Raw genomic sequence first — 24,111 nt, 5'->3', positions numbered from 1 at the left:
TTTGCTATTGCGCACAGCTTCAAAGAGCACTGAAAGCAGTTTGAAAGTGCATTATTCTGCATGTGCGGAATGAGCCCATGTTACGTATTTGTTACCTTGATTGCTGGTATTTTTGTTGGAAGCAGTTTCACGTGTGTCTTCCAAGCCACAAGGGTTCTGCTATTTTATTGATTTCTGAATGCCTCAACTTTTCTGAAACGATCTATGTAGCCAGAGGTGTATTGGGTTACACTTGTTCACTTGCTAAAATTATTAGATCCCCCCCCCCCCCCCCGGATACAATTTTCCCAACACAGTTTTCAAGATCTGAGCAAGGTTGGTAACGACAGGGTCACCGTGAGTCAGAAACGACGTTAGGACACACGTAACAAGCACAATTTTTCTCGAACGCCACTTTACGGCACATAACAAGTGGTGTACAAGAAAACAACTATCAGTAAAATAGGGGGGGTGTAACATTTGAACCATAAAGATGCCTGGCGTAGTGGCGTAGGAGTTTAAGAGCTCGTGTATCTAATCTGGAGGAACCGGGTTTGATTCCCCGCTCTGCCGCCTGAGCTGTGGAGGCTCATCTGGGGAATTCAGATTAGCCCGTGCACTCCCACACATGCCAGCTGAGTGACCTTGGGCTAGTCACAGCTTCTCGGACCTCTCTCAGCCCCACCCACCTCACAGGGTGTTTGTTGTGAGGGGGGAAGGGCAAGGAGATTGTCAGCTCCTTTGAGTCTCCTGCAGGAGAGAAAGGGGGGATATAAATCCAAACTCCTCCTCCTCCTCCTCCTCCTCTTCTTCTTCTTCTTGGAACAGTGTTGGCCGGCACCATGGTGCCCGCAGGCCCCACCTTGGAGACCTCTAGAATAAGGGGGGATCAACAGTAAAATGTTGCATGGGGGAGATTTAGGCCCCTTCCGCACATGCAGAATAATGCACTTTCAATGCACTTTGCAGTTGGATTTTACTGCGCGGAAGAGCAAAATCCACTTTCAAACAGTTGTGAAAGTGGATTGAAAGTGCATTATTCTGCATGTGCGGAAGGGGCCCTAGACTCCCTCTTCCTCCCTGCATAGCCCCTCTCACACCAATCCATTTGCACTTTTAGCAACCTTGCTTGTTCGGGCTCTTTTCACCCAAAGGCAATTGGGACAAAATCTGAAACCTTACGTCTAAAACAGCTTCTTTCCCAAGGAATTAGATCCACTTTCAAAGCCGTAAAATTTGACCTGCGAGGCACAAATCCCTTGGAAGTCATTCTGTGCAGGCATGAATGAAATGAATGGAAACATCAGCATGGAGATCTAAGCCAGGGATAAGAACATAAGAACGAGCCTGCTGGATCAGACCAGAGTCCATCTAGTCCAGCTCTCTGCTACTCGCAGTGGCCCACCAGGTGCCTTTGGGAGCTCATGTGCAGGAGGTGAAAGCAAGGGCCTTTTGCTGCTGCTGCTGCTGCTCCCGAGCACCTGGTCTGCTAAGGCATTTGCAACCTCAGATCAAGGAGGATCCAGATTGGTAGCCATAGATCGACTTCTCCTCCATAAATCTGTCCAATCCCCTTTTAAAGCTATCCAGGTGAGTGGCCATCACCACCTCCTGTGGCAGCATATTCCAAACACCAATCACACGTTGTGTGAAGAAGTGTTTCCTTTTATTAGTCCTAATTCTTCCCCCCAGCATTTTCAATGGATGCCCCCTGGTTCTAGTATTGTGAGAAAGAGAGAAAAAATCCAACTCACACGCTCAGAATGAGGCAATGTGGCTCAAAACGCCATGGGGAGTCCCTTGGTGTCTTTCACAGAGAATGTGCAAAAATTCACGTGCATCCACGTTTTTAGGTGCCGATGGACACGTGCCTGGGAAATCAAAGTACACCAAATCAATGCCCTTTTAATGTGAGTTTTAGCTTGCACACCTTCCCACAGCAAATGTGCAAATACTGGCACAACTTGTATCTGTGTCCTTCAATGCTGTGCCGCATTATTTATTTACTTTATTTACAGTCTACCTTTCTCACTATCCAGGTGGATGTTGTACTAGTTCCCCGTTGAAATACAAGACCCGTAGAGGGCAGCCATGTTGGTCTGCAGCAGAAAAGCTGGATTTGAATCCAGAGCTGCCAGGTCTCTGACAGGGTGAGGGATCACCCATTCTCAGTCACTGCCTCCAGCCACCGATCAGCTGGTTGACGGGGGAGGTACCGGCAGCAGGGGAAGACTTAGGTATAAAAGGTGACATGATGATGCCACTTCCAGAGCAGTGTGATGTTGTTGTGTTGTTGCTAAGATTGCTGGGACACTACCCTAGTCTCTTCCCCAGCCAGTGGCCAGGACAGACCTGGAGAAACCTATGAGTCCAGTAGCACCTTATAAACCAACAAAATGTGGGGAGTGAAAGTTTTCAAGAGTCAAATCTCCCTTCCTCAGATACAAGCACAGATTCATATCCCTGGGTCCTTATATCCCAGTCAGAAGCGGGAGGGCGATTACAAAGAACGTAGAAGAAGGAAAAAAGTTGTAAGGAGACTCAAGGGGGCTTACAATTTCCTGCCCTTCCCCTCTCACAACAAACACCCTGTGAGGTGGGTGGGGCTGAGAGAGCTCCGAAGAACTGTGACTAGCCCAAGGTCACCCAGCTGGCGTGTGTTGGAGTGCACAGGCTAATCTGAATTCCCCAGATAAGCCTCCACAGCTCATGTGGCAGAGAGGGGAATCAAACCTGGTTCCTCCAGATTAGAGTACACCTGCTCTTAAACACTACGCCACTGCTGCTCTCCAGGTATACCAGGTATACCAGGTACTCCAGGAATACCAGGTACAATGCAAAATGTAATCAGCTTGATTACAGAAGGGCAGAAAGGTTTAGGGACAGAAAATTAACACCTGTTGTGAACCAAGAATCCTACATCTCTATTCAGCCCTGGAAGCCCATGGTTCGGAATTTGTGAATGAACACCGGCAATCTCACCACTGAAATCTCCCCTTGAAGCTTTTCTGTATGAGAAGCTTTTCTCACCACGCTTATACACCCCGAAAATCTTGTTAGTCTCTAGGGTGCTCCTGGACAGGAATCATGCACATATAAGCCAGGCTTTAGATTCATAAAGGGCCTTCACATCTGGGCTAAGAAGAATAGAAACCGGCTTAGCAAGCGCTAAATTAAAGAGATACGTAGTGGAATCTAGACACGAGCTCGGTTTGCAGACTGACATTTGAAAAGACGTGGTTCATACAACAGAGGATCACAAAAGCCTGAGGAACAGCAAGATCAAATAAGAGGCTGAAAGGTCGGGGCGAGCTCAGGAAGAAAGAAACATATTTCACCCTGTTACAAAAACAGCAATAGGGGGAGGAAGGGGGATGCAGGCCTGAAACAGAGAATAGTGACATGAACTAAAAAAACCCCAAATAAATTCTGAAAAAGAACACTGTGCAGCAACGAGCAATAAGGTTTTATTGCAGAGGTTAGGCCGGGGAGGAAGTTGAAATCAAGCCCAAGAGCGCACGCCTACTCTTATCCCATTGTCGCCTCTGGACAAACCCGTTTTGCAGGTTTTTCGTAAGGCAAAAACACTTCCAAATCAGCTCGCCAAAGGCAAAAACAGGGCAAGTAGGAGGAAGACCGTATATACCAGGGGTAGGGAACCTGCGGCTCGAGAGCCGCATGCGGCTCTTCTGCCCTTGCACTGCGGCTCCACGAGCCGAGCCGCCAGCCCCATCCTTGCCCGCCCTGCAGGCAGCAGGGCAGGCGCACCAACTGCCCACGGCCGGCTGGGCTGCGCTGCGGGCTTCCCCTCTCGCCCGCCCCATTGGAGCGGGGCGGGTGTTTTCCTGCCGGCCGGCAAGGCTGAGCCGCCGGCTTCATCCTTGTCCGCCCTGCAGGCAACAGGGCGGACGCATCCATGCGCTTCTCAGAATGAGCTGAGTAAAAGGTAAAAAAACCCCAATATATACAGCAGGGGTCTTCAAACTATGGCCCTCCAGATGTTCATGGACTACAATTCCCATCAACCCCTGCCAGCATGGCCAAGTGGTAGGGCTCATGGGAATTGTAGTCTATGAACATCTGGAGGGCCATAGTTTGAAGACCCCTGATATACAGTGTTATCTTTATTTTAAATGTCAAAAATTATTTGCGGCTCCAAGTGTTTCTTTTCCCGTGGAAAACGGGTCCAAATGGCTCTTTGAGTGTTAAAGGTTCCCTACCCCTGGTATATACTCTGAGCATCTCTCTCTCTTTCGAACCACCCTCAGCTCTGCAGAAATACTGTTTGTTTCTAGCCTGAAAAGCTGAGAGGTACGCTTCGCAGGAAAATGACAAATCTGCACTCCGTGCCGATCTGCGTGTGCGAAAGGTGTGTGTTTTTGGACCGCTTCCTTCATGCACTGACCTTCAAAGAGCTGAAGAGGGAGGCCAGGTTGGGGGGGATCTGGAGTTGCCATGGTATGTAAGGCAAAGAATCTTACATTCCCTCTCCAGGGAAAAACACGACAACACCAAAAGTGAAACAGAACCAAATTATCTAAATGCTTACAGTGCCAGCCCCATTGTATCTCTGCAGTAGGAAGAAGCTATGGAGCAAAGCCGCTGAACTATAGGGCAGCTCCTCAGTTCCCCACCCAAACTTTGGGAATTGTGTCCCTGACCAAAAGCAAAGGACCGAATGTTTCTGTACACATCAGGGCAGATCCATGTGACAACGGGTTGCTAGGTGCACAGAGATCTTCACAAAGGGGGACCGGCCCCTTCAGTGCTACGCTGAGAAATGACTGCCCCGCCTCACAGGCCCGTCGGAATCTTTCGCAGGGTTCGAGTCCTCACGTTAGGGCGAAGTTTTCTCCCACAGTAATGCAATATTGTCATTCGCGCTAGCCGAAATTATACCAAGACGTCTTAAAAGTGGTTCTGAGGGAGGGAGGAAAAGGGAGAGAGGCGTGGTTGTTGGCATCACCCGCGCTAGCCACTCAGTGCCACCTGTAGCAAAATTCAACTACTCTCAAAAGCAGCAGAACAGGTTTCACCAGAGCTTGGTCTGGTTGAAAGGGGGAAAAAGAGTCACTTTTGGATGGAACACAGTGAGGGAGCTTCACGGGGAACATTACAGTTGCCGTGCCGGACTTTACTCCTATGGATCTTTTACAAACAGGCATAAGAAGAAAGATATTGCAAAATTAAAATATATAGGACCACATAAAAAGAAACGTACGCTCACTCTTCCCGATTAATAGCAGCAGTGACGTAGTGGTTAAGAGCAGGTTCACTCTAATCTGGAGAACCGGGTTTGATTCCCCGCTCTGCCACTTGAGCGGTGGAGGCTTACCCGGTGAATCAAATTAGCTTGTGCGCTCCAACACATGCCAGCTGGGTGACCTTGGGCTAGTCACAGTTCTTCAGAGCTCTCTCAGCCCCACCCACCTCACAGGGTGTTTGTTGTGGGTGGGGGGGGAGGGGAAGGAGATTGTAAGTCCCTTTGAGTCTCCTTACAGGAGAGGGAGGAGGGATATAAATCCAAACTCTTTTTATTCTTCTAATAGTAATTGGTCCCCACAGATCTGGAAGTCACGAGGCAAAATATATTTGCAGAATTAAAATCCCCAAACCTCTCTATTTCGAAACCGACCACAGCACACAACTTTCAAAGCCGCAATATGAAAAAATCATATTGTGGAGGATCCTACATGTGCTCCAGCATCTCGGACATGTTATACAACTAAAATTGTTGTTACAAAAGTTACAAATATTGCCTGTAATTCCTTACACGAATATAGGAGTCCCCAAGAGTGCCCAGGCGCATTTGGCACCTGTATTCACCTCTCTTGGCATCCGGAAGGCATTAAATAACACACTCTCTATTTGCGCAAAGAAAACTGGATGTACTAGTTGAATAAATCTTGCAACAGCCCGGTAAGGTGGGCACATGTCCTATATTGCAGATGGGGTCTTAAGAAGAAGAAGAAGAAGAAGAAGAAGAAGAAGAAGAAGAAGAAGAAGAAGAAGAAGAAGAAGAAGAGGAAGAGGAAGAGGAAGAAGAAGAGGAAGAGGAAGAGGAAGAGGAAGAAGAAGAAGAAGAAGAAGAAGAAGAAGAAGAAGAAGAAGAAGAAGAAGAAGAAGAAGAAGAAGAAGAAGAAGAAGAAGAAGAAGAAGAAGAAGAGTTTGGTAAGGTGGGCACATGTCCTATATTGCAGATGGGGTCTTAAGAAGAAGAAGAAGAAGAAGAAGAAGAAGAAGAGGAAGAGGAAGAGGAAGAGGAAGAGGAAGAGGAAGAAGAAGAAGAGGAAGAAGAAGAGTTTGGATTTATATCCCCCCTTTCTCTCCTGCAGGAGACTCAAAGGGGCTGACAATCTCCTTGCCCTTCCCCCCTCACAACAAACACCCTGTGAGGTAGGTGGGGCTGAGAGAGCTCCGAGAAGCTGTGACTAGCCCAAGGTCACCCAGCTGGCGTGTGTGGGAGTGCACAGGCTAATCTGAATTCCCCAGATAAGCCTCCACAGCTCAGGCGACAGAGCTGGGAATCAAACCTGGTTCCTCCAGATTAGATACACGAGCTCTTAACCTCCTACGCCACTGCTGCTCCTAAGGGTGGGAGAAGAGCAATGTAGCTACAGCAGTGGCATACTGCTAATGGGGACATGGGGTACCCCATGACCCCGGGCGCACGCCAACAAGCCCCACTCTCTGGCCTCCCTCAGGCCAGCTCTGAGCCCCGCCCCTGAGCCCCGCCCTCCCTGCTGAATCCCTTAAGGGCGTGCGGGGAGCCGGGGGGGGGGGCAGGGGAGGCGGTCATGCCCCCGGGAGCAGTTTATCCCCAGTACGGCGCTGAGCTACAGCTATCTAGTGTCATTTGAACTAGCTTCTTGCCAGCTTACCAAGTGTTCGTGACGATTACAATAGAATGACTCTCTACAGTAGGAAAACCCTATAGCCCAGTGGTGACGAACCTTTGGCACTCCAGATGTTATGGACTACAATTCCCATCAACCCCTGCCAGCATGCCCAATTGGCAGGGGCTGATGGGAATTGTAGTCCATAACATCTGGAGCGCCAAAGGTTCGCCACCACAGCTATAGCCTCTTGCAGGATTAAGTAGCTAGAGATCAGACTTAGAATTTTCACCCTGGCCCCACATACACAGGTATAGTCCTAGACCTAGATTATGAGATGTAATAATAAAGGGGGGAAATCTGAGCATATACAGAATGTTATCCACACACCATTTAGTAATCCGGGCTAGCCCACACAAAGGGTAGGGTAGTGGTTCAGAGCGGCAGACTCTGATCTGGAGAACCAGGTTTGATTCCCCACTCCTCCACATGAGCGGTGGAGGAACAGGATTTGTTCCCCATTCCTACACATGAAGCCTGCTGGGTGATCTTGGGCCGGTCACAGCTTTTTCTGAACTCTCTCAGTCCCACCTACTGCACAAGGTGTCTGTAGTGGGGAGAGGAAGGGAAAGGAGTTTGGTCGACACTTTACGACTTCTCAAAGTAGAGAAAAGGAGGGTATGAATCCAAACTCTTCCAATCTGGGGAACTGAATGTGTTTCCCTGCTCCTACATGTGAAGCCTGCTGGGTGACCTCGGGCCAGTCACAGTTCTCTCTGAACTCTCTCAGCCCCACCTGCCTCACAAGGTGTGTCTGTGGCCCTTTCCGCACGGGCCATATACGGCGCCCTGGGGACGGCAAAAACGCCGTCCCCAGGGAGCCGTTCGCACAGGGGGTGCAGCTGCTTCGCAGCCGCGCCGCCCTCGCGCCTCCCAAGCGGCGCGAAGCTGTCGTTTTCCAACCTCACTTCCCCAACGGGGTTTTCAGAAAACGGGACATGCCCCCCTGCCCTGCGACGCCGGAGCACTCGCGCAGGGCAGGGGGGGCGTGTCCCCAGGCCTCGGCGACGTGCCGGACGGCCACAGACACGGCAGGTCAGCCGGGCGACGGCGCTCCGCGGCGCCGTCTTCCCGGCTGTTTCTGGGACCGTTCGTGCGAACGGTCCCAGGGGGGTTGGGTCGGCGTTGTATACGCCGACCCAACTCCAATCGTGGCCGTGCGGAAACGGGCAGAGTTTGGGGAGAGGAAGGGAGGGGAGTTTGTAAGCTGCTTTGCAGCTCCTTTCGGCTGAGAAAAGCAGGATATAAACGCAAACTCTTCATCTTCTTCTCATGCATTTCGCACAGGGCTTTGAGGTTCGAGGGAGTCTTGCTTAACGGGCTTTCTACAGAGCTTCCCCCACAAGGTTGCTAAGAAGAACCTCCAGGGATGACAAACTGACTTCCAGGCTACAGATGCAAGTTCCCTGGGATAAAATGGCAGTTTTGGAGGGTATACGGAACCACGTACCTGTTGAGTTCCCTTCCCTCCACGAACAAGCTCTGACCCCAAATATCCAGGGATTTCCCAGTCTGGAGTTGGCCAGCCTATTCCTCCATCACGATAGGCAAGATCCTAAAATTGCATCATATTCCTGCCTCTCCAAAGCAGAAAATTGACCCTCTGCACGTGGCAGCACCATTACGGCAGTTGCTCAAACTTGTCCACAACCTGGAACCGAGGGAAAAGCCCCTTGAAATAGAGTGCAGGAATCCAAGGATCCCATGAGTATGTGAGACATCAGCCGAGACGTGAAAGGAAACCAACAGCCATTTTGTGTTCCTTTATTATAATCATCCTCCATTAAACTTAATAGGCCGCCCTTCCCCTGTCGGGCTCACATCAAAGAGTGACACAAAGCTGTTGTAGTTCACATTTCACAATCCCCTGCGATATTGTTTTATAATGTTTGCAGCTACAGATATTCCACCCACGTCAGGGCGGTAAAGCCAAATAGGGACTGGTTATAGCTTCTGAGAAAACTGAAGGAAATGTGGTTGAGGACGGGAAAGAGCTGAAAACAACGATTTCAATTGTCCTGCTTTTGAAAATAGGGCTGATTAGAAAGATGAGACGCTTCAGCCAGCTCCATTTCTTCATCAAGCGGGCAAAGTCCTTTGCAAGGCAGGCATGTAATACTTTAAAGTTTGAAGATGTTGCAGATAAGGAAAGCATGCCAAGTTTCCATTAGTATATTTCGAAGTACAGTGAATGTGAAGAGACATGAAACACAGGAGGAGGAGGAGAGTAGGATTTATATATCCACCTTTCTCTCCTGTAAGGAGACTCAAAGGGGTTTACAAACTCCTTTCCCCTCTCCCCACCCCACAACAAACACCCTGTGAGGTGGGTGGGGCTGAGAGAGTTCCGAAGAACAGTGACTTGCCCAGGTCACCCAGCTGGTGCGTGTTGGAGTGCACAAACTAATCTGGTTCACCAGAAAAGCCTCCACAGCTCATGCGGCAGAGCGGGGAATCAAACCTGGTCCTCCAGATCACTGGCTCTCCAGCACAGATCCATTTGGAAAACCGCATAAACCTGTTAGCAAGGTTGTCAAAGGTTTTCACAGCTGGAATTAACCGGCCAGAGTGAGTTTTTCGGGCTGTGTGCCCACGGTCAGGTAGTTTTTGTTCCCAATGTCTGTGGGTGAAACGTTGGGGGCAAAAATGACCAGACCACAGCCACAAAGCCTGGAAAACCCACAAGGGCCTATTACAGTGGTGGCGAACCTATGGCACGGGTGCCAGAGGTGGCACTCAGAGCCCTCTCTGTGGGCACTTGCGCACAGAGTTCGTCATGTGGGAGGGGGATAGAAAATCACCCCCCCCACACACACACACATCTAGGCTGGCCTGGGCATGATCCTTTACCTGGGAGTAAGCTTGGTTGCTGGCAATGGGACTTGCTTCTGAGTAAACCCTCCTAGAATAGTGATTCACCCATTGGAAGCATTGTTACTCCTGAGTAAAACGTCCCTCGGAGCCAACCGTTTTTCTAAACTAAAACCTCAGTATTCAGGTTAAATTGCCGTGTTGGCACTTTGCGATAAATAAGTGGGTTTTGGGTTGCAATTTGGGCACTCGGTCTCGAAAAGGTTCGCCATCACTGGCCTATTAGGAGGAACGTGTGCATCTGAAGAGGCGTGTGAACTGCTTCAACACAGCGTAGTGCGCGGCAGACAGGCGGCCAGATTACTAAAGCTGATTTAACTTGCAGAGTGAAGTGAGCAGGAACACGTGGATGCCCCGCAGGGCAAAAAACATACCTCTGAAATGCTAACAGGCAGCTGGCCTCGGGATAAAAGGGAGCCCTGCGAGTAACAAAAGGCTCTAACTTTTAACAGCTGCAACAGAACAATGCAGAAGGAGCAACGGGCTGTTCTTAGCAGCCTGGAGGTTTAGCCAAGCCCAGCTTGGGAAATACCTAGAGCAGCCATTCTCAAGCAGGGTTCCCTGGTACCCTGCGGTGCCGTGAGCATGTCCCAGGGGTACCGCGGCAACACTACCGCCCGCCCCCTCATTTTTGTGGTGTCTCCCACCGGCGCCAGCAAGGACATGGAGCTGGCCCATGGGGCAGGGCCTGCCACAAGGTCAGCAGCTACCCCCCCCCCAAGTGCTACCCTTCACACTGGGAGGGGAAGGTGGGGGGGTGGCAAGCAGGGGCAATGGGAGGGGAAGGTGGAGGGTGGCGGCAGGGGTACTGTGAGATATGAACAGTGAGGTCAAGGGTACCCTGACCTCGAAAAGGTTGGGAAACACTGACCTAGAGATTTGGGGGTGGAGATTGAAGACCGCAGGGTGTGGGGAGGCGGATCTGCGGATCTGCGGAGGGCGCTCTGTGGAATTATATCTTGCTGAGGTCCATCCGACCTGTGGCTAATTCTTAGATGGGAGACAACCACGGATCACTTCGCACAGGCACACAAGAGGCAAACCACCTTTGTTCTTCTTTCGCCTTGACTTGAATGACCTGGGCTGGCCTGATTCCCACAGCTCTCCGAAGCAGGGTCAGCTTTGGTTAGAATTTGGATGGGAGACCACCAAAGAAGTTCAGGGCAATGGCAAACCACCTCTGTTTAGTGCTTTCCTTGACCTGGATACGCCAGGTTAGATGTGTCTCCTTGGATCCAGGAGGCCAAGCAGGGTCTGTCCTGGTTAGTATTCGGATGGGAGACCACCAAGGAAGTCCAGGGTTGCTACACAGAGGCAAGCAACGACAATCCACCTCTGTTTATTTTTTGCCTTGAGCTGGATGGGCCAGGCTAATTGCATCTCCTTAGATCTAGGAAGCTAAGCAGGGTCTGTCCTGGTTAGTATTTGGATGGGAGACCACCAAGGAAGTCCAGGGTTGCTACGCAGAGGCAAGCAACGACAATCCACCTCTGCTTATTTCTTGCCTTGAGCTGGATGGGCCAGGCTAATTGCATCACCTTAGATCTAGGAAGCTAAGCAGGGTCTGTCCTGGTTAGTATTCAGATGGGAGACCACCAAGGAAGTCCAGGGTTGCTGCGCAGAGGCAAGCAATGACAATCCACCTCTCCTTATTTCTTGCCTTGAGCTGGATGGGCCAGGCTAATTGCATCTCCTTAGATCTAGGATGCTAAGCATGGTCTGTCCTGGTTAGTATTTGGATGGGAGACCACCAAGGAAGTCCAGGGTTGCTACGCAGAGGCAAGCAACGACAATCCACCTCTGTTTATTTCTTGCCTTGAGCTGGATGGGCCAGGCTAACTGCATCACCTTAGATCTAGGAAGCTAAGCAGGGTCTGTCCTGGTTAGTATTCAGATGGGAGACCACCAAGGAAGTCCAGGGTTGCTATGCAGAGGCAAGCAACGACAATCCACCTCTGTTTAGTGCTTTCCTTGACCTGGCTACGCCAGGTTAGATGTGTCTCCTTGGATCCAGGAGGCCAAGCAGGGTCTGCCCTGGTTAGTATTCAGATGGGAGACCACCAAGGAAGTCCAGGGTTGCTACGCAGACAAGCAACGACAATCCACCTCTTTCATCTGCTGCCTTGAGCTGGATGGGCCAGGTTAGGCCATTCTTGTCTGATCTCAGAAGTTAAGTGGTGTCTGCCCTGGTTCGCACTTGAATGGGGAACCACCAAGAAAATCCATGGTTGCTGTGCAGAGGTAGGAAGTGGCAAACCATGAGATGCCAGGTCAACTGCAACTTGATGGCACTTTCCACCCCCCCAGTGCTCTGGGACCACTGTGCTCTGGGAAAAGACTGCAGAGAAGCATAAACACAAGGCCCCTTAGCTGGAATTCCAGGTCATAAAATTTTGATGCACAGGCTGTTCCAGTTCTCATGGTTCTGTTCAAATTTAAACAAGATTGGTTCACAGGGCGGATTTAACAGAAGTTGACCCCAGAGGACAATTGGATGCGACAGAAAAATGCCTTGCAGGACCAAAGTTGCTCAGCACAACTATGCTCCATAAGCGTAAATCCATAGGAGGCACCTAAGATACATGCCCTAGACATAAGAACATAACATAAGAACATAAGAACTAGCCTGCTGGATCAGACCAGAGTCCATCTAGTCCAGCATTCTGCTACTCGCAGTGGCCCACCAGGTGCCTTTGGGAGCTGACAGGCAGGAGGTGAAAGCAATGGGCTTCTGCGGCTGCTGCTGCTCCTGAGCACCTGGTCTGCTAAGGCATTTGCAATCTGAGATCAAGGAGGATCAAGATTGGTAGCCAGAGATCGACTTCTCCTCCATCAATCTGTCCAAGCCCTTTTTAAAGCTATCCAGGTGAGTGGCCATCACCACCTCCTGTGGCAGCATATTCCAAACACCAATCACACGTTGCGTGAAAAAGTGTTTCCTTTTATTAGTCCGAATTCTTCCCCCCAGCATTTTCAATGAATGCCCCCTGGTTCTAGTATTGTGAGAAAGAGAGAAAAATTTCTCTCTGTCCACATTTTCTACCCCAGGCATAATTTTATAGACTTCAATCCTATCCCCCCTCAGACGTCTCCTCTCCAAACTAAAGAGTCCCAAACGCTGCAGCCTCTCCTCATAGGGAAGGTGCTCCAGTCCCTCAATCATCCTCGTGGCCCTTCTCTGCACTTTTTCTATCTCTTCGATATCCTTTTTGAACATAGGATATCAAGACACAAAGTCTGACAGGAACAGGAGAACGTGGAAACAGTGGAAGCAGAATCACCTACAGAGTAATTCAACCAAACAGTTGTTGGTGACAAGACTGTCAGAGATTAGATTAACAGCCCGATTCAGACTGTGGGCGGGGGGGTGGGGGAGATATGCCGTGGCCGGGCGTGGCAAGGCAAGGTGGCGCCGTGCTGCCTCCAAAGGAGTTTGTTGGGGCACAAGAAGGGGGGAAATCCAAAAACACGCCTGCCGCCTGAATAGTCTCATAGGTCAGTGATGGCGGACCTTTTCGAGACCGAGGGCCCAAACTACAACCCCAAACCCACTTATTTAATGCAAAGTGCCAGCACGGCCATTTAACCTGAACGCTGAGGTTTTTGTTTAGAAAAAACAGTTGGCTCCGAGGTGCACGTTACTCAGGAGTAAGCTTGGTGAAGCAACCGTGCAACGCTTCGAATGGGTGAATCACGACCCTAGGAAGAAGAAGAAGAAGAGTTTGGATTTATATCCCCCCTTTCTCTCCTGCAGGAGACTCAAAGGGGCTTACAATCTCCTTGCCCTTCCCCCCTCGCAACAAACACCCTGTGAGGTAGGTGGGGCTGAGAGAGCTCCGAGAAGCTGTGACTAGCCCAAGGTCACCCAGCGGGCGTGTGTGGGAGTGCACAGGCTAATCTGAATTCCTCAGATAAGCCTCCACAGCTCAAGTGGCAGAGCAGGGAATCAAACCCGGTTCCTCCAGATTAGATACATGAGCTCTTAACCTCCTACGCCACTACACGTTTACTCAGAAGCAAGCCCCATTGCCAGCAACCGACCTTACTCCCAGGTAAAGGATTGTGCCCAGGCCAGCCTAGATGTGTGTGTGTGTGGGGGGGGGGTGATTTTCCGCCCCGCCCACATGATGAACTCTGTGCCCGCGTGCCCACAGAGAAGGCTCTGAGTGCCACCTCTGGCACCTGTGCCATAGGTTTGCCACCACTGTCATAGGTCAAACAGGCTTATGTCATGTTTTCCTGCGGTGCACGGTGGAAGTTGGCCTGTCCCCAGTAGTGCCAGCGTCCTCAGTCATGCCAGCGCGACTCTGGAAGAGGCCCGCCACCCTATTTGCCCTCCTTGACAGTATAGGTGCCAATTATGCCAGTGGACTTGTGCCATTTCTAGGTCACCATTTCCAGGCTGCACTTCGGCCCTCCCCCCACCCCCACTCCTGCCAGGGATGCCCAAAGATGTCTGGTTCTAAGAAATATAAACCAATCCTAAAAGAACATTTTCATTTGCCCACCATAGGGGAAAAAAAACCCCGTTAACAGTAGCAGAATTATTGGCAGCTCTGGATGACAAGGGATCTAAGCTGAAAGGCTGGACAGACATTAGGAGAGGCTGACGCGAGTTTCAGAAAAGCACTGAGAAGAAACCGAAACCTGGAGAAAAAAAAATGCAAATTTTGCTCGGGTTGACATGTTAGTCATCTGCCCACTGTCAGCAATTCAAAGCTGTCAGAACCAAAAAGTTGACTTTCATTGGTCAAAAATGTTGCCAGCGCAGGCTGAGACCGAAGTGCTCCAGGAGAAAGAGCATTTGGGCGACTCATTTGCAATAAGACAAACTTCAGGCAACATTGTTTAGATTTATCATCCATATCTTCTCAACAGCTAATCTGCTTTTCTAAGTAGCAGAAGCACCAAACCTGTCGACGCTTAAGACACCTTTTACCATTTCACCGAACGGATGATTTAAAAACAGGACGTGTCCAATATGGCCAAGTGTGCCACTCTACAATTTGAAAGACCAACCTCCAAAACATGAATTCGATGAGAAATGGGGCCTTTATTTTTCATATGAATCTCAACTGATTATGTAAAAGCAACATAACTTGAGGCTTGGAAACTGATAATGACTAAGATGTAATAATTGGACTAGTACATAAGAACATAAGAACAAGCCAGCTGGATCAGACCAGAGTCCATCTAGTCCAGCTCTCTGCTACTCGCAGTGGCCCACCAGGTGCCTTTGGGAGTTCACATGCAGGAGGTGAAAGCAAGGGCCTTCTGCGGCTGTTGCTCCCGAGCACCTGGACTGTTAAGGCATTTGCAATCTCAGATCAAGGAAGATCAAGATTGGTAGCCATAAATCAACTTCTCCTCCATAAATCTGTCCAAGCCCCTTTTAAAGCTATCCAGGTTAGTGGCCATCACCACCTCCTGTGGCAGCATATTCCAAACGCCAATCACACGTTGCGTGAAGAAGTGTTTCCTTTTATTAGTTTTAATTCTTCCCCCCAGCATTTTCAATGAATGCCCCCTGGTTCTAGTAAAAATGCATTGGAGCCAGAAAACAACTGACAAAGATTCTAAGACCTTATAAGATCTCTCCAGTAATCTGAAAATGTTACATTTGGGATCCATTATGCAATGTGTATGCAATACAATTGGGGGGTAGACATTTTTAAAAATAAAATAAAACTTACAAGACCTGAAATATCTAGAACATGGCTTACTCAAAACCAGGATAAAACCTGATCCATTTGAAAATAAGAAGGCCACGGATGAAATGCGCAGTCTTCTAGGAATGGCCACCTGTTTAGCACAATTCATTCCAAACCAACCAACAGTAACATTGAGAGAAGAAACGGGAAGAGAAGTTGAATTCTGCTAGATGTCAGTCCGTGAATTCAAGCAGTTAGTGGTGTTCTAATGATAGCATCTGAATTGCAAAGTTATGCAGAAGCACCGCTGTGTCAACAGGCGGGCGGCAATTCTACAGAGAGCAACTACTTTGCTGTTGCAAAGTTCGCGTATCGAAGCGCTGAGAATTGCATAACAGAACTAAGCTCAGACAGAACGAATGCCAGCAAACGGGGTTTAGGTGCACAAGAGCCCATCAATCTTACTTTGGGCACCAATCCATTCAGGCGATTTTCAGAAAGTCCTAGTAAGGAGAGACTGCATGTTAGTGGATCATATATTCCCATCAGCCCCTGCCAGCATGGCCAATTGTCCATTCAGGCAGGGGCTGATGGGAATTGTAGTCCATAACATCTGGAGTGCCAAAGGTTCGCCACCACGGTCCTACCGTGTTTCCCCGAATATAATTTTTGCTCCCAAAGATGCGCTATGTCTTATTTTCAGGGGATGTCTTATATTTCTGCATTCTGTTCGTCAGGCATGCTTCCAAACAAAAACTTTGCTACGTCTTACTTTTGGGGGATGCCTTATATTTCGCACTTCAGCAAAACCTCTACTACGTCTTATTTTCCGGGGATGTCTTATATTCGGGGAAACAGGGTAGTATAATGCACTTCCAAGTAACCCAAGATTGCTACTAGTTGTACAGATGAAGCAAACTAGTAAAAATTGCTGATGCTCTATCCAGCCCATATAGAACAAACAAAGAGAAGGAATTCGTTTTGAGGAAGCCAGGGCAGTAATATACCCGGTGAGGTCATCTTTGACAATCTCAGAACTGGAACAGAAGGAATTTTAATCAACGTCTGCATATGAGTTTGCAGTAGTTATAGGTGTTTTTTTTTGCAAGCCCTGGTAAACAAAATATTATTTTGCAAGGATAGCCAGATAACAGAAGATCCAGAAGAGACCTATTAGGGTTACCAGGTCCTGATTGGGGAACTGATGCGCATTGCAGGGGTACAGTCCCAGGAGGCGGGGCTTGGGGAGGGATTTAAGTAGGATACAATGTGATGAAGTCCGTCTTCCAAAGCGGCTATTTTCTCCTGATATATATCTCTGTCATCTGGAGATCAATTATAATCCCAGGAAATCTCCAGATACCACTTGGAAGATAGCCACCCTAGTTGGTTCCCACAGCACTCTTTAAGAGGAGTCCTCCCCTCATACATTTGATACCCCATTGCGGTGGGTAGAGACGGGACTCCCAACCTAACTAGCATCAAATATCTTGAGCAGGGGTCTTCAAACTATGGCCCTCCAGATGTTCATAGACTACAATTCCCATGAGTCCTACCACTTGGCCATGCTGGCAGGGGCTGATGGGAATTGTAGTCCATGGACATCTGGAGGGCCATAGTTTGAAGACCCCTGATCTTGAGTAAGAAGGAGCTCATTTTTAAAGCTGACGGAATCGCTATGCCAAAGAGGGAGGGGGTTCAAAAGCTATTCATTAGCCCCCAGGCATCGTCCAGTTGAAGTCTTGGGCAATTATTACCAGATGACACATTTTCCAAAATAAAACCCAAGAGCTTCCAGTAACCATCCATCAGATCACCTAGTAACCATCCATCACCCTTTCTTTCTTCCAAGGCCTTTATTGGCAGCTAGGCTATCAAATATCACCTACTATACAAAACTTAAAAATATACAGAGATTTAAAATAGATAAAAGACATCATACAATTGGAGTGAAAAAGTAAATACAAGCATAAAAAGGACCGGAGTAAAAATTAGCACTCTTTCTTTGGAAGACGGAGCTTAACAGCTTCCTGCAGAATTGAGCTACGCTCTCGCACATTTCTAAGATGGGGCCATTCAGCTTGGAAGTATCAGAAAACTCGGCCCTCTGTCTTAAAAGGGGGGTTATATACTTTGCTTGAATTTCATCGTAGAATGGGCAATGGAAGGAGGAGGAGGAGGAGGAGGAGGAGAGTTTCGATTTATACCCCACCTTTCTCTCCTGTAAGGAGACTCAAGGTGGCTTACAAGATCCTTTCCCTTCCTCTCCCCACAACAGATACCTTGTGAGGTAGGTGGGGCTTTGAGAGTCCTGAGAGAACTGTGACTAGCCCAAGGTCACCTAGCAGGAAAGCAGGAGTGCAGAAACATCTGGTTCACCAGATAAGCCTCCGCCACTCAGCCTCCGCCACTCAGGTGGAGGAGTGGGGAATCAAATCCAGTTCTCCAGATTAGAATAGAAGAAAGCGTCCAGTTTCAGGGCAGCCCAATGTACAGGGGCAGAGTCTTTCTATATAAGCAACATTTTGGAATCTTCCATAGAGGAGAGCGGATGGTGAGGCGTTGAATCTGGCCCAGGAAAAGGCCCTTCGGTGATTTGAAAGTCAAAATAATCAGCCGTCTGGCCAGGTTTAATTGGGAACAGGTTTTAAAAGCCGCAGCAGAAAGGTTTTGTGTTTCTGATTCCCAGAATCTCAATGTGATTCCTTTAAGGGCAGGGGTCTTCAAACTACGGCCCTCCAGATGTTCAGGAACTACAATTCCCATCAGCCCTGCTACTTGGCCATGCTGGCAGAGGCTGATGGGAATTGTAGTTCCTGAACATCTGGAGGGCCATAGCTTGAAGACCTTTGCTTTAAGGGTCTCAATAGCAGAAAGCTCACATAATGAATCCACGTGTAAACCAATAGAGCTCAATTTTTCTTTCAATAGAGGCTAACCAGTTTGAAAAGTTGGATTCAGGGACACGGCACTATGTGAACGTGGCAGAGAAAAGGTCATCTTTAGTTCAGGCTGACGGTGCAGATGTCTACAGGAGAAACAGAAGATACATGTAAAGCAGAACCGAAAGTCCCGAGCCAGCGACAGACGAAAGACCGAGAATGCAGTTTTCTCGAAAGACTGAATATGCAGCTGCCGAGATGCTGGGAACATATTTTGGGCACGGAAGAAGAGGCCGCGACTACTCCCAGAAACATCAGTGAGAAGGAAATTCTTCCGACAAAGAAAACAAGATTAAAATAAAAACCGGAGACGTGAAAATGCCCGGAACGCAGTTATTCACGTCCGCAAGTATTACACCAGCCACGGGCGAAAATGGCCAGCTGTCAGGTTTAAAGTCGATATGATTCGACCCGATTAAGAATGCCGGTTCTGCCTCACTCTTTGGGCATGCTTCTTGGCTTCGCAATCGTTTCTAACAGACAGCGTTGTTGCAAACTATTTGAACCCCAAAGCGGGTCTGGAAGCACGGGTCCCTCCTCCAATGAGGAGGCTTAGCATTGGGGGGGGGGGGGGGTGGGGGGGGGGGGGGGTGGGGGGGGGGGGGGGTGGGGGGGGGGGGGGGTGGGGGGGGGGGGGGGTGGGGGGGGGGGGGGGTGGGGGGGGGGGGGGGTGGGGGGGGGGGGGGGTGGGGGGGGGGGGGGGTGGGGGGGGGGGGGGGTGGGGGGGGGGGGGGGTGGGGGGGGGGGGGGGTGGGGGGGGGGGGGGGTGGGGGGGGGGGGGGGTGGGGGGGGGGGGGGGTGGGGGGGGGGGGGGGTGGGGGGGGGGGGGGGTGGGGGGGGGGGGGGGTGGGGGGGGGGGGGGGTGGGGGGGGGGGGGGGTGGGGGGGGGGGGGGGTGGGGGGGGGGGGGGGTGGGGGGGGGGGGGGGTGGGGGGGGGGGGGGGTGGGGGGGGGGGGGGGTGGGGGGGGGGGGGGGTGGGGGGGGGGGGGGGTGGGGGGGGGGGGGGGTGGGGGGGGGGGGGGGTGGGGGGGGGGGGGGGTGGGGGGGGGGGGGGGTGGGGGGGGGGGGGGGTGGGGGGGGGGGGGGGTGGGGGGGGGGGGGGGTGGGGGGGGGGGGGGGTGGGGGGGGGGGGGGGTGGGGGGGGGGGGGGGTGGGGGGGGGGGGGGGTGGGGGGGGGGGGGGGTGGGGGGGGGGGGGGGTGGGGGGGGGGGGGGGTGGGGGGGGGGGGGGGTGGGGGGGGGGGGGGGTGGGGGGGGGGGGGGGTGGGGGGGGGGGGGGGTGGGGGGGGGGGGGGGTGGGGGGGGGGGGGGGTGGGGGGGGGGGGGGGTGGGGGGGGGGGGGGGTGGGGGGGGGGGGGGGTGGGGGGGGGGGGGGGTGGGGGGGGGGGGGGGTGGGGGGGGGGGGGGGTGGGGGGGGGGGGGGGTGGGGGGGGGGGGGGGTGGGGGGGGGGGGGGGTGGGGGGGGGGGGGGGTGGGGGGGGGGGGGGGTGGGGGGGGGGGGGGGTGGGGGGGGGGGGGGGTGGGGGGGGGGGGGGGTGGGGGGGGGGGGGGGTGGGGGGGGGGGGGGGTGGGGGGGGGGGGGGGTGGGGGGGGGGGGGGGTGGGGGGGGGGGGGGGTGGGGGGGGGGGGGGGTGGGGGGGGGGGGGGGTGGGGGGGGGGGGGGGTGGGGGGGGGGGGGGGTGGGGGGGGGGGGGGGTGGGGGGGGGGGGGGGTGGGGGGGGGGGGGGGTGGGGGGGGGGGGGGGTGGGGGGGGGGGGGGGTGGGGGGGGGGGGGGGTGGGGGGGGGGGGGGGTGGGGGGGGGGGGGGGTGGGGGGGGGGGGGGGTGGGGGGGGGGGGGGGTGGGGGGGGGGGGGGGTGGGGGGGGGGGGGGGTGGGGGGGGGGGGGGGTGGGGGGGGGGGGGGGTGGGGGGGGGGGGGGGTGGGGGGGGGGGGGGGTGGGGGGGGGGGGGGGTGGGGGGGGGGGGGGGTGGGGGGGGGGGGGGGTGGGGGGGGGGGGGGGTGGGGGGGGGGGGGGGTGGGGGGGGGGGGGGGTGGGGGGGGGGGGGGGTGGGGGGGGGGGGGGGTGGGGGGGGGGGGGGGTGGGGGGGGGGGGGGGTGGGGGGGGGGGGGGGTGGGGGGGGGGGGGGGTGGGGGGGGGGGGGGGTGGGGGGGGGGGGGGGTGGGGGGGGGGGGGGGTGGGGGGGGGGGGGGGTGGGGGGGGGGGGGGGTGGGGGGGGGGGGGGGTGGGGGGGGGGGGGGGTGGGGGGGGGGGGGGGTGGGGGGGGGGGGGGGTGGGGGGGGGGGGGGGTGGGGGGGGGGGGGGGTGGGGGGGGGGGGGGGTGGGGGGGGGGGGGGGTGGGGGGGGGGGGGGGTGGGGGGGGGGGGGGGTGGGGGGGGGGGGGGGTGGGGGGGGGGGGGGGTGGGGGGGGGGGGGGGTGGGGGGGGGGGGGGGTGGGGGGGGGGGGGGGTGGGGGGGGGGGGGGGTGGGGGGGGGGGGGGGTGGGGGGGGGGGGGGGTGGGGGGGGGGGGGGGTGGGGGGGGGGGGGGGTGGGGGGGGGGGGGGGTGGGGGGGGGGGGGGGTGGGGGGGGGGGGGGGTGGGGGGGGGGGGGGGTGGGGGGGGGGGGGGGTGGGGGGGGGGGGGGGTGGGGGGGGGGGGGGGTGGGGGGGGGGGGGGGTGGGGGGGGGGGGGGGTGGGGGGGGGGGGGGGTGGGGGGGGGGGGGGGTGGGGGGGGGGGGGGGTGGGGGGGGGGGGGGGTGGGGGGGGGGGGGGGTGGGGGGGGGGGGGGGTGGGGGGGGGGGGGGGTGGGGGGGGGGGGGGGTGGGGGGGGGGGGGGGTGGGGGGGGGGGGGGGTGGGGGGGGGGGGGGGTGGGGGGGGGGGGGGGTGGGGGGGGGGGGGGGTGGGGGGGGGGGGGGGTGGGGGGGGGGGGGGGTGGGGGGGGGGGGGGGTGGGGGGGGGGGGGGGTGGGGGGGGGGGGGGGTGGGGGGGGGGGGGGGTGGGGGGGGGGGGGGGTGGGGGGGGGGGGGGGTGGGGGGGGGGGGGGGTGGGGGGGGGGGGGGGTGGGGGGGGGGGGGGGTGGGGGGGGGGGGGGGTGGGGGGGGGGGGGGGTGGGGGGGGGGGGGGGTGGGGGGGGGGGGGGGTGGGGGGGGGGGGGGGTGGGGGGGGGGGGGGGTGGGGGGGGGGGGGGGTGGGGGGGGGGGGGGGTGGGGGGGGGGGGGGGTGGGGGGGGGGGGGGGTGGGGGGGGGGGGGGGTGGGGGGGGGGGGGGGTGGGGGGGGGGGGGGGTGGGGGGGGGGGGGGGTGGGGGGGGGGGGGGGTGGGGGGGGGGGGGGGTGGGGGGGGGGGGGGGTGGGGGGGGGGGGGGGTGGGGGGGGGGGGGGGTGGGGGGGGGGGGGGGTGGGGGGGGGGGGGGGTGGGGGGGGGGGGGGGTGGGGGGGGGGGGGGGTGGGGGGGGGGGGGGGTGGGGGGGGGGGGGGGTGGGGGGGGGGGGGGGTGGGGGGGGGGGGGGGTGGGGGGGGGGGGGGGTGGGGGGGGGGGGGGGTGGGGGGGGGGGGGGGTGGGGGGGGGGGGGGGTGGGGGGGGGGGGGGGTGGGGGGGGGGGGGGGTGGGGGGGGGGGGGGGTGGGGGGGGGGGGGGGTGGGGGGGGGGGGGGGTGGGGGGGGGGGGGGGTGGGGGGGGGGGGGGGTGGGGGGGGGGGGGGGTGGGGGGGGGGGGGGGTGGGGGGGGGGGGGGGTGGGGGGGGGGGGGGGTGGGGGGGGGGGGGGGTGGGGGGGGGGGGGGGTGGGGGGGGGGGGGGGTGGGGGGGGGGGGGGGTGGGGGGGGGGGGGGGTGGGGGGGGGGGGGGGTGGGGGGGGGGGGGGGTGGGGGGGGGGGGGGGTGGGGGGGGGGGGGGGTGGGGGGGGGGGGGGGTGGGGGGGGGGGGGGGTGGGGGGGGGGGGGGGTGGGGGGGGGGGGGGGTGGGGGGGGGGGGGGGTGGGGGGGGGGGGGGGTGGGGGGGGGGGGGGGTGGGGGGGGGGGGGGGTGGGGGGGGGGGGGGGTGGGGGGGGGGGGGGGTGGGGGGGGGGGGGGGTGGGGGGGGGGGGGGGTGGGGGGGGGGGGGGGTGGGGGGGGGGGGGGGTGGGGGGGGGGGGGGGTGGGGGGGGGGGGGGGTGGGGGGGGGGGGGGGTGGGGGGGGGGGGGGGTGGGGGGGGGGGGGGGTGGGGGGGGGGGGGGGTGGGGGGGGGGGGGGGTGGGGGGGGGGGGGGGTGGGGGGGGGGGGGGGTGGGGGGGGGGGGGGGTGGGGGGGGGGGGGGGTGGGGGGGGGGGGGGGTGGGGGGGGGGGGGGGTGGGGGGGGGGGGGGGTGGGGGGGGGGGGGGGTGGGGGGGGGGGGGGGTGGGGGGGGGGGGGGGTGGGGGGGGGGGGGGGTGGGGGGGGGGGGGGGTGGGGGGGGGGGGGGGTGGGGGGGGGGGGGGGTGGGGGGGGGGGGGGGTGGGGGGGGGGGGGGGTGGGGGGGGGGGGGGGTGGGGGGGGGGGGGGGTGGGGGGGGGGGGGGGTGGGGGGGGGGGGGGGTGGGGGGGGGGGGGGGTGGGGGGGGGGGGGGGTGGGGGGGGGGGGGGGTGGGGGGGGGGGGGGGTGGGGGGGGGGGGGGGTGGGGGGGGGGGGGGGTGGGGGGGGGGGGGGGTGGGGGGGGGGGGGGGTGGGGGGGGGGGGGGGTGGGGGGGGGGGGGGGTGGGGGGGGGGGGGGGTGGGGGGGGGGGGGGGTGGGGGGGGGGGGGGGTGGGGGGGGGGGGGGGTGGGGGGGGGGGGGGGTGGGGGGGGGGGGGGGTGGGGGGGGGGGGGGGTGGGGGGGGGGGGGGGTGGGGGGGGGGGGGGGTGGGGGGGGGGGGGGGTGGGGGGGGGGGGGGGTGGGGGGGGGGGGGGGTGGGGGGGGGGGGGGGTGGGGGGGGGGGGGGGTGGGGGGGGGGGGGGGTGGGGGGGGGGGGGGGTGGGGGGGGGGGGGGGTGGGGGGGGGGGGGGGTGGGGGGGGGGGGGGGTGGGGGGGGGGGGGGGTGGGGGGGGGGGGGGGTGGGGGGGGGGGGGGGTGGGGGGGGGGGGGGGTGGGGGGGGGGGGGGGTGGGGGGGGGGGGGGGTGGGGGGGGGGGGGGGTGGGGGGGGGGGGGGGTGGGGGGGGGGGGGGGTGGGGGGGGGGGGGGGTGGGGGGGGGGGGGGGTGGGGGGGGGGGGGGGTGGGGGGGGGGGGGGGTGGGGGGGGGGGGGGGTGGGGGGGGGGGGGGGTGGGGGGGGGGGGGGGTGGGGGGGGGGGGGGGTGGGGGGGGGGGGGGGTGGGGGGGGGGGGGGGTGGGGGGGGGGGGGGGTGGGGGGGGGGGGGGGTGGGGGGGGGGGGGGGTGGGGGGGGGGGGGGGTGGGGGGGGGGGGGGGTGGGGGGGGGGGGGGGTGGGGGGGGGGGGGGGTGGGGGGGGGGGGGGGTGGGGGGGGGGGGGGGTGGGGGGGGGGGGGGGTGGGGGGGGGGGGGGGTGGGGGGGGGGGGGGGTGGGGGGGGGGGGGGGTGGGGGGGGGGGGGGGTGGGGGGGGGGGGGGGTGGGGGGGGGGGGGGGTGGGGGGGGGGGGGGGTGGGGGGGGGGGGGGGTGGGGGGGGGGGGGGGTGGGGGGGGGGGGGGGTGGGGGGGGGGGGGGGTGGGGGGGGGGGGGGGTGGGGGGGGGGGGGGGTGGGGGGGGGGGGGGGTGGGGGGGGGGGGGGGTGGGGGGGGGGGGGGGTGGGGGGGGGGGGGGGTGGGGGGGGGGGGGGGTGGGGGGGGGGGGGGGTGGGGGGGGGGGG

General features: G+C 58.7%; 2 protein-coding genes across 2 annotated transcripts in view; both read right to left on the bottom strand.

The window, feature by feature from the left end:
• Positions 1-24,111, bottom strand: part of S1PR2 (sphingosine-1-phosphate receptor 2) — an 81,751-nt gene that overhangs the window by 32,331 nt on the left and 25,309 nt on the right.
• Positions 1-24,111, bottom strand: part of LOC125427895 (basic proline-rich protein-like) — a 48,759-nt gene that overhangs the window by 11,718 nt on the left and 12,930 nt on the right. The window contains exons 4-6 of the mRNA XM_048487461.1: positions 19,131-20,099; positions 18,448-18,610; positions 9,436-9,495 (exon numbers count right to left, since the gene is read on the bottom strand). Coding sequence (XP_048343418.1) covers positions 9,436-9,495; positions 18,448-18,610; positions 19,131-20,099 — 1,192 coding nt within the window. The remainder of the gene's footprint in view (positions 1-9,435; positions 9,496-18,447; positions 18,611-19,130; positions 20,100-24,111) is intronic.

The sequence above is a fragment of the Sphaerodactylus townsendi genome, linkage group LG03 (genome assembly GCF_021028975.2).
Source record: "Sphaerodactylus townsendi isolate TG3544 linkage group LG03, MPM_Stown_v2.3, whole genome shotgun sequence".
In the NCBI taxonomy this organism is placed as follows: Eukaryota; Metazoa; Chordata; class Lepidosauria; order Squamata; family Sphaerodactylidae; genus Sphaerodactylus; species Sphaerodactylus townsendi.
Note: the sequence above shows the minus strand (reverse complement) of the source record. Positions and strands in the feature narration are given on the sequence as shown.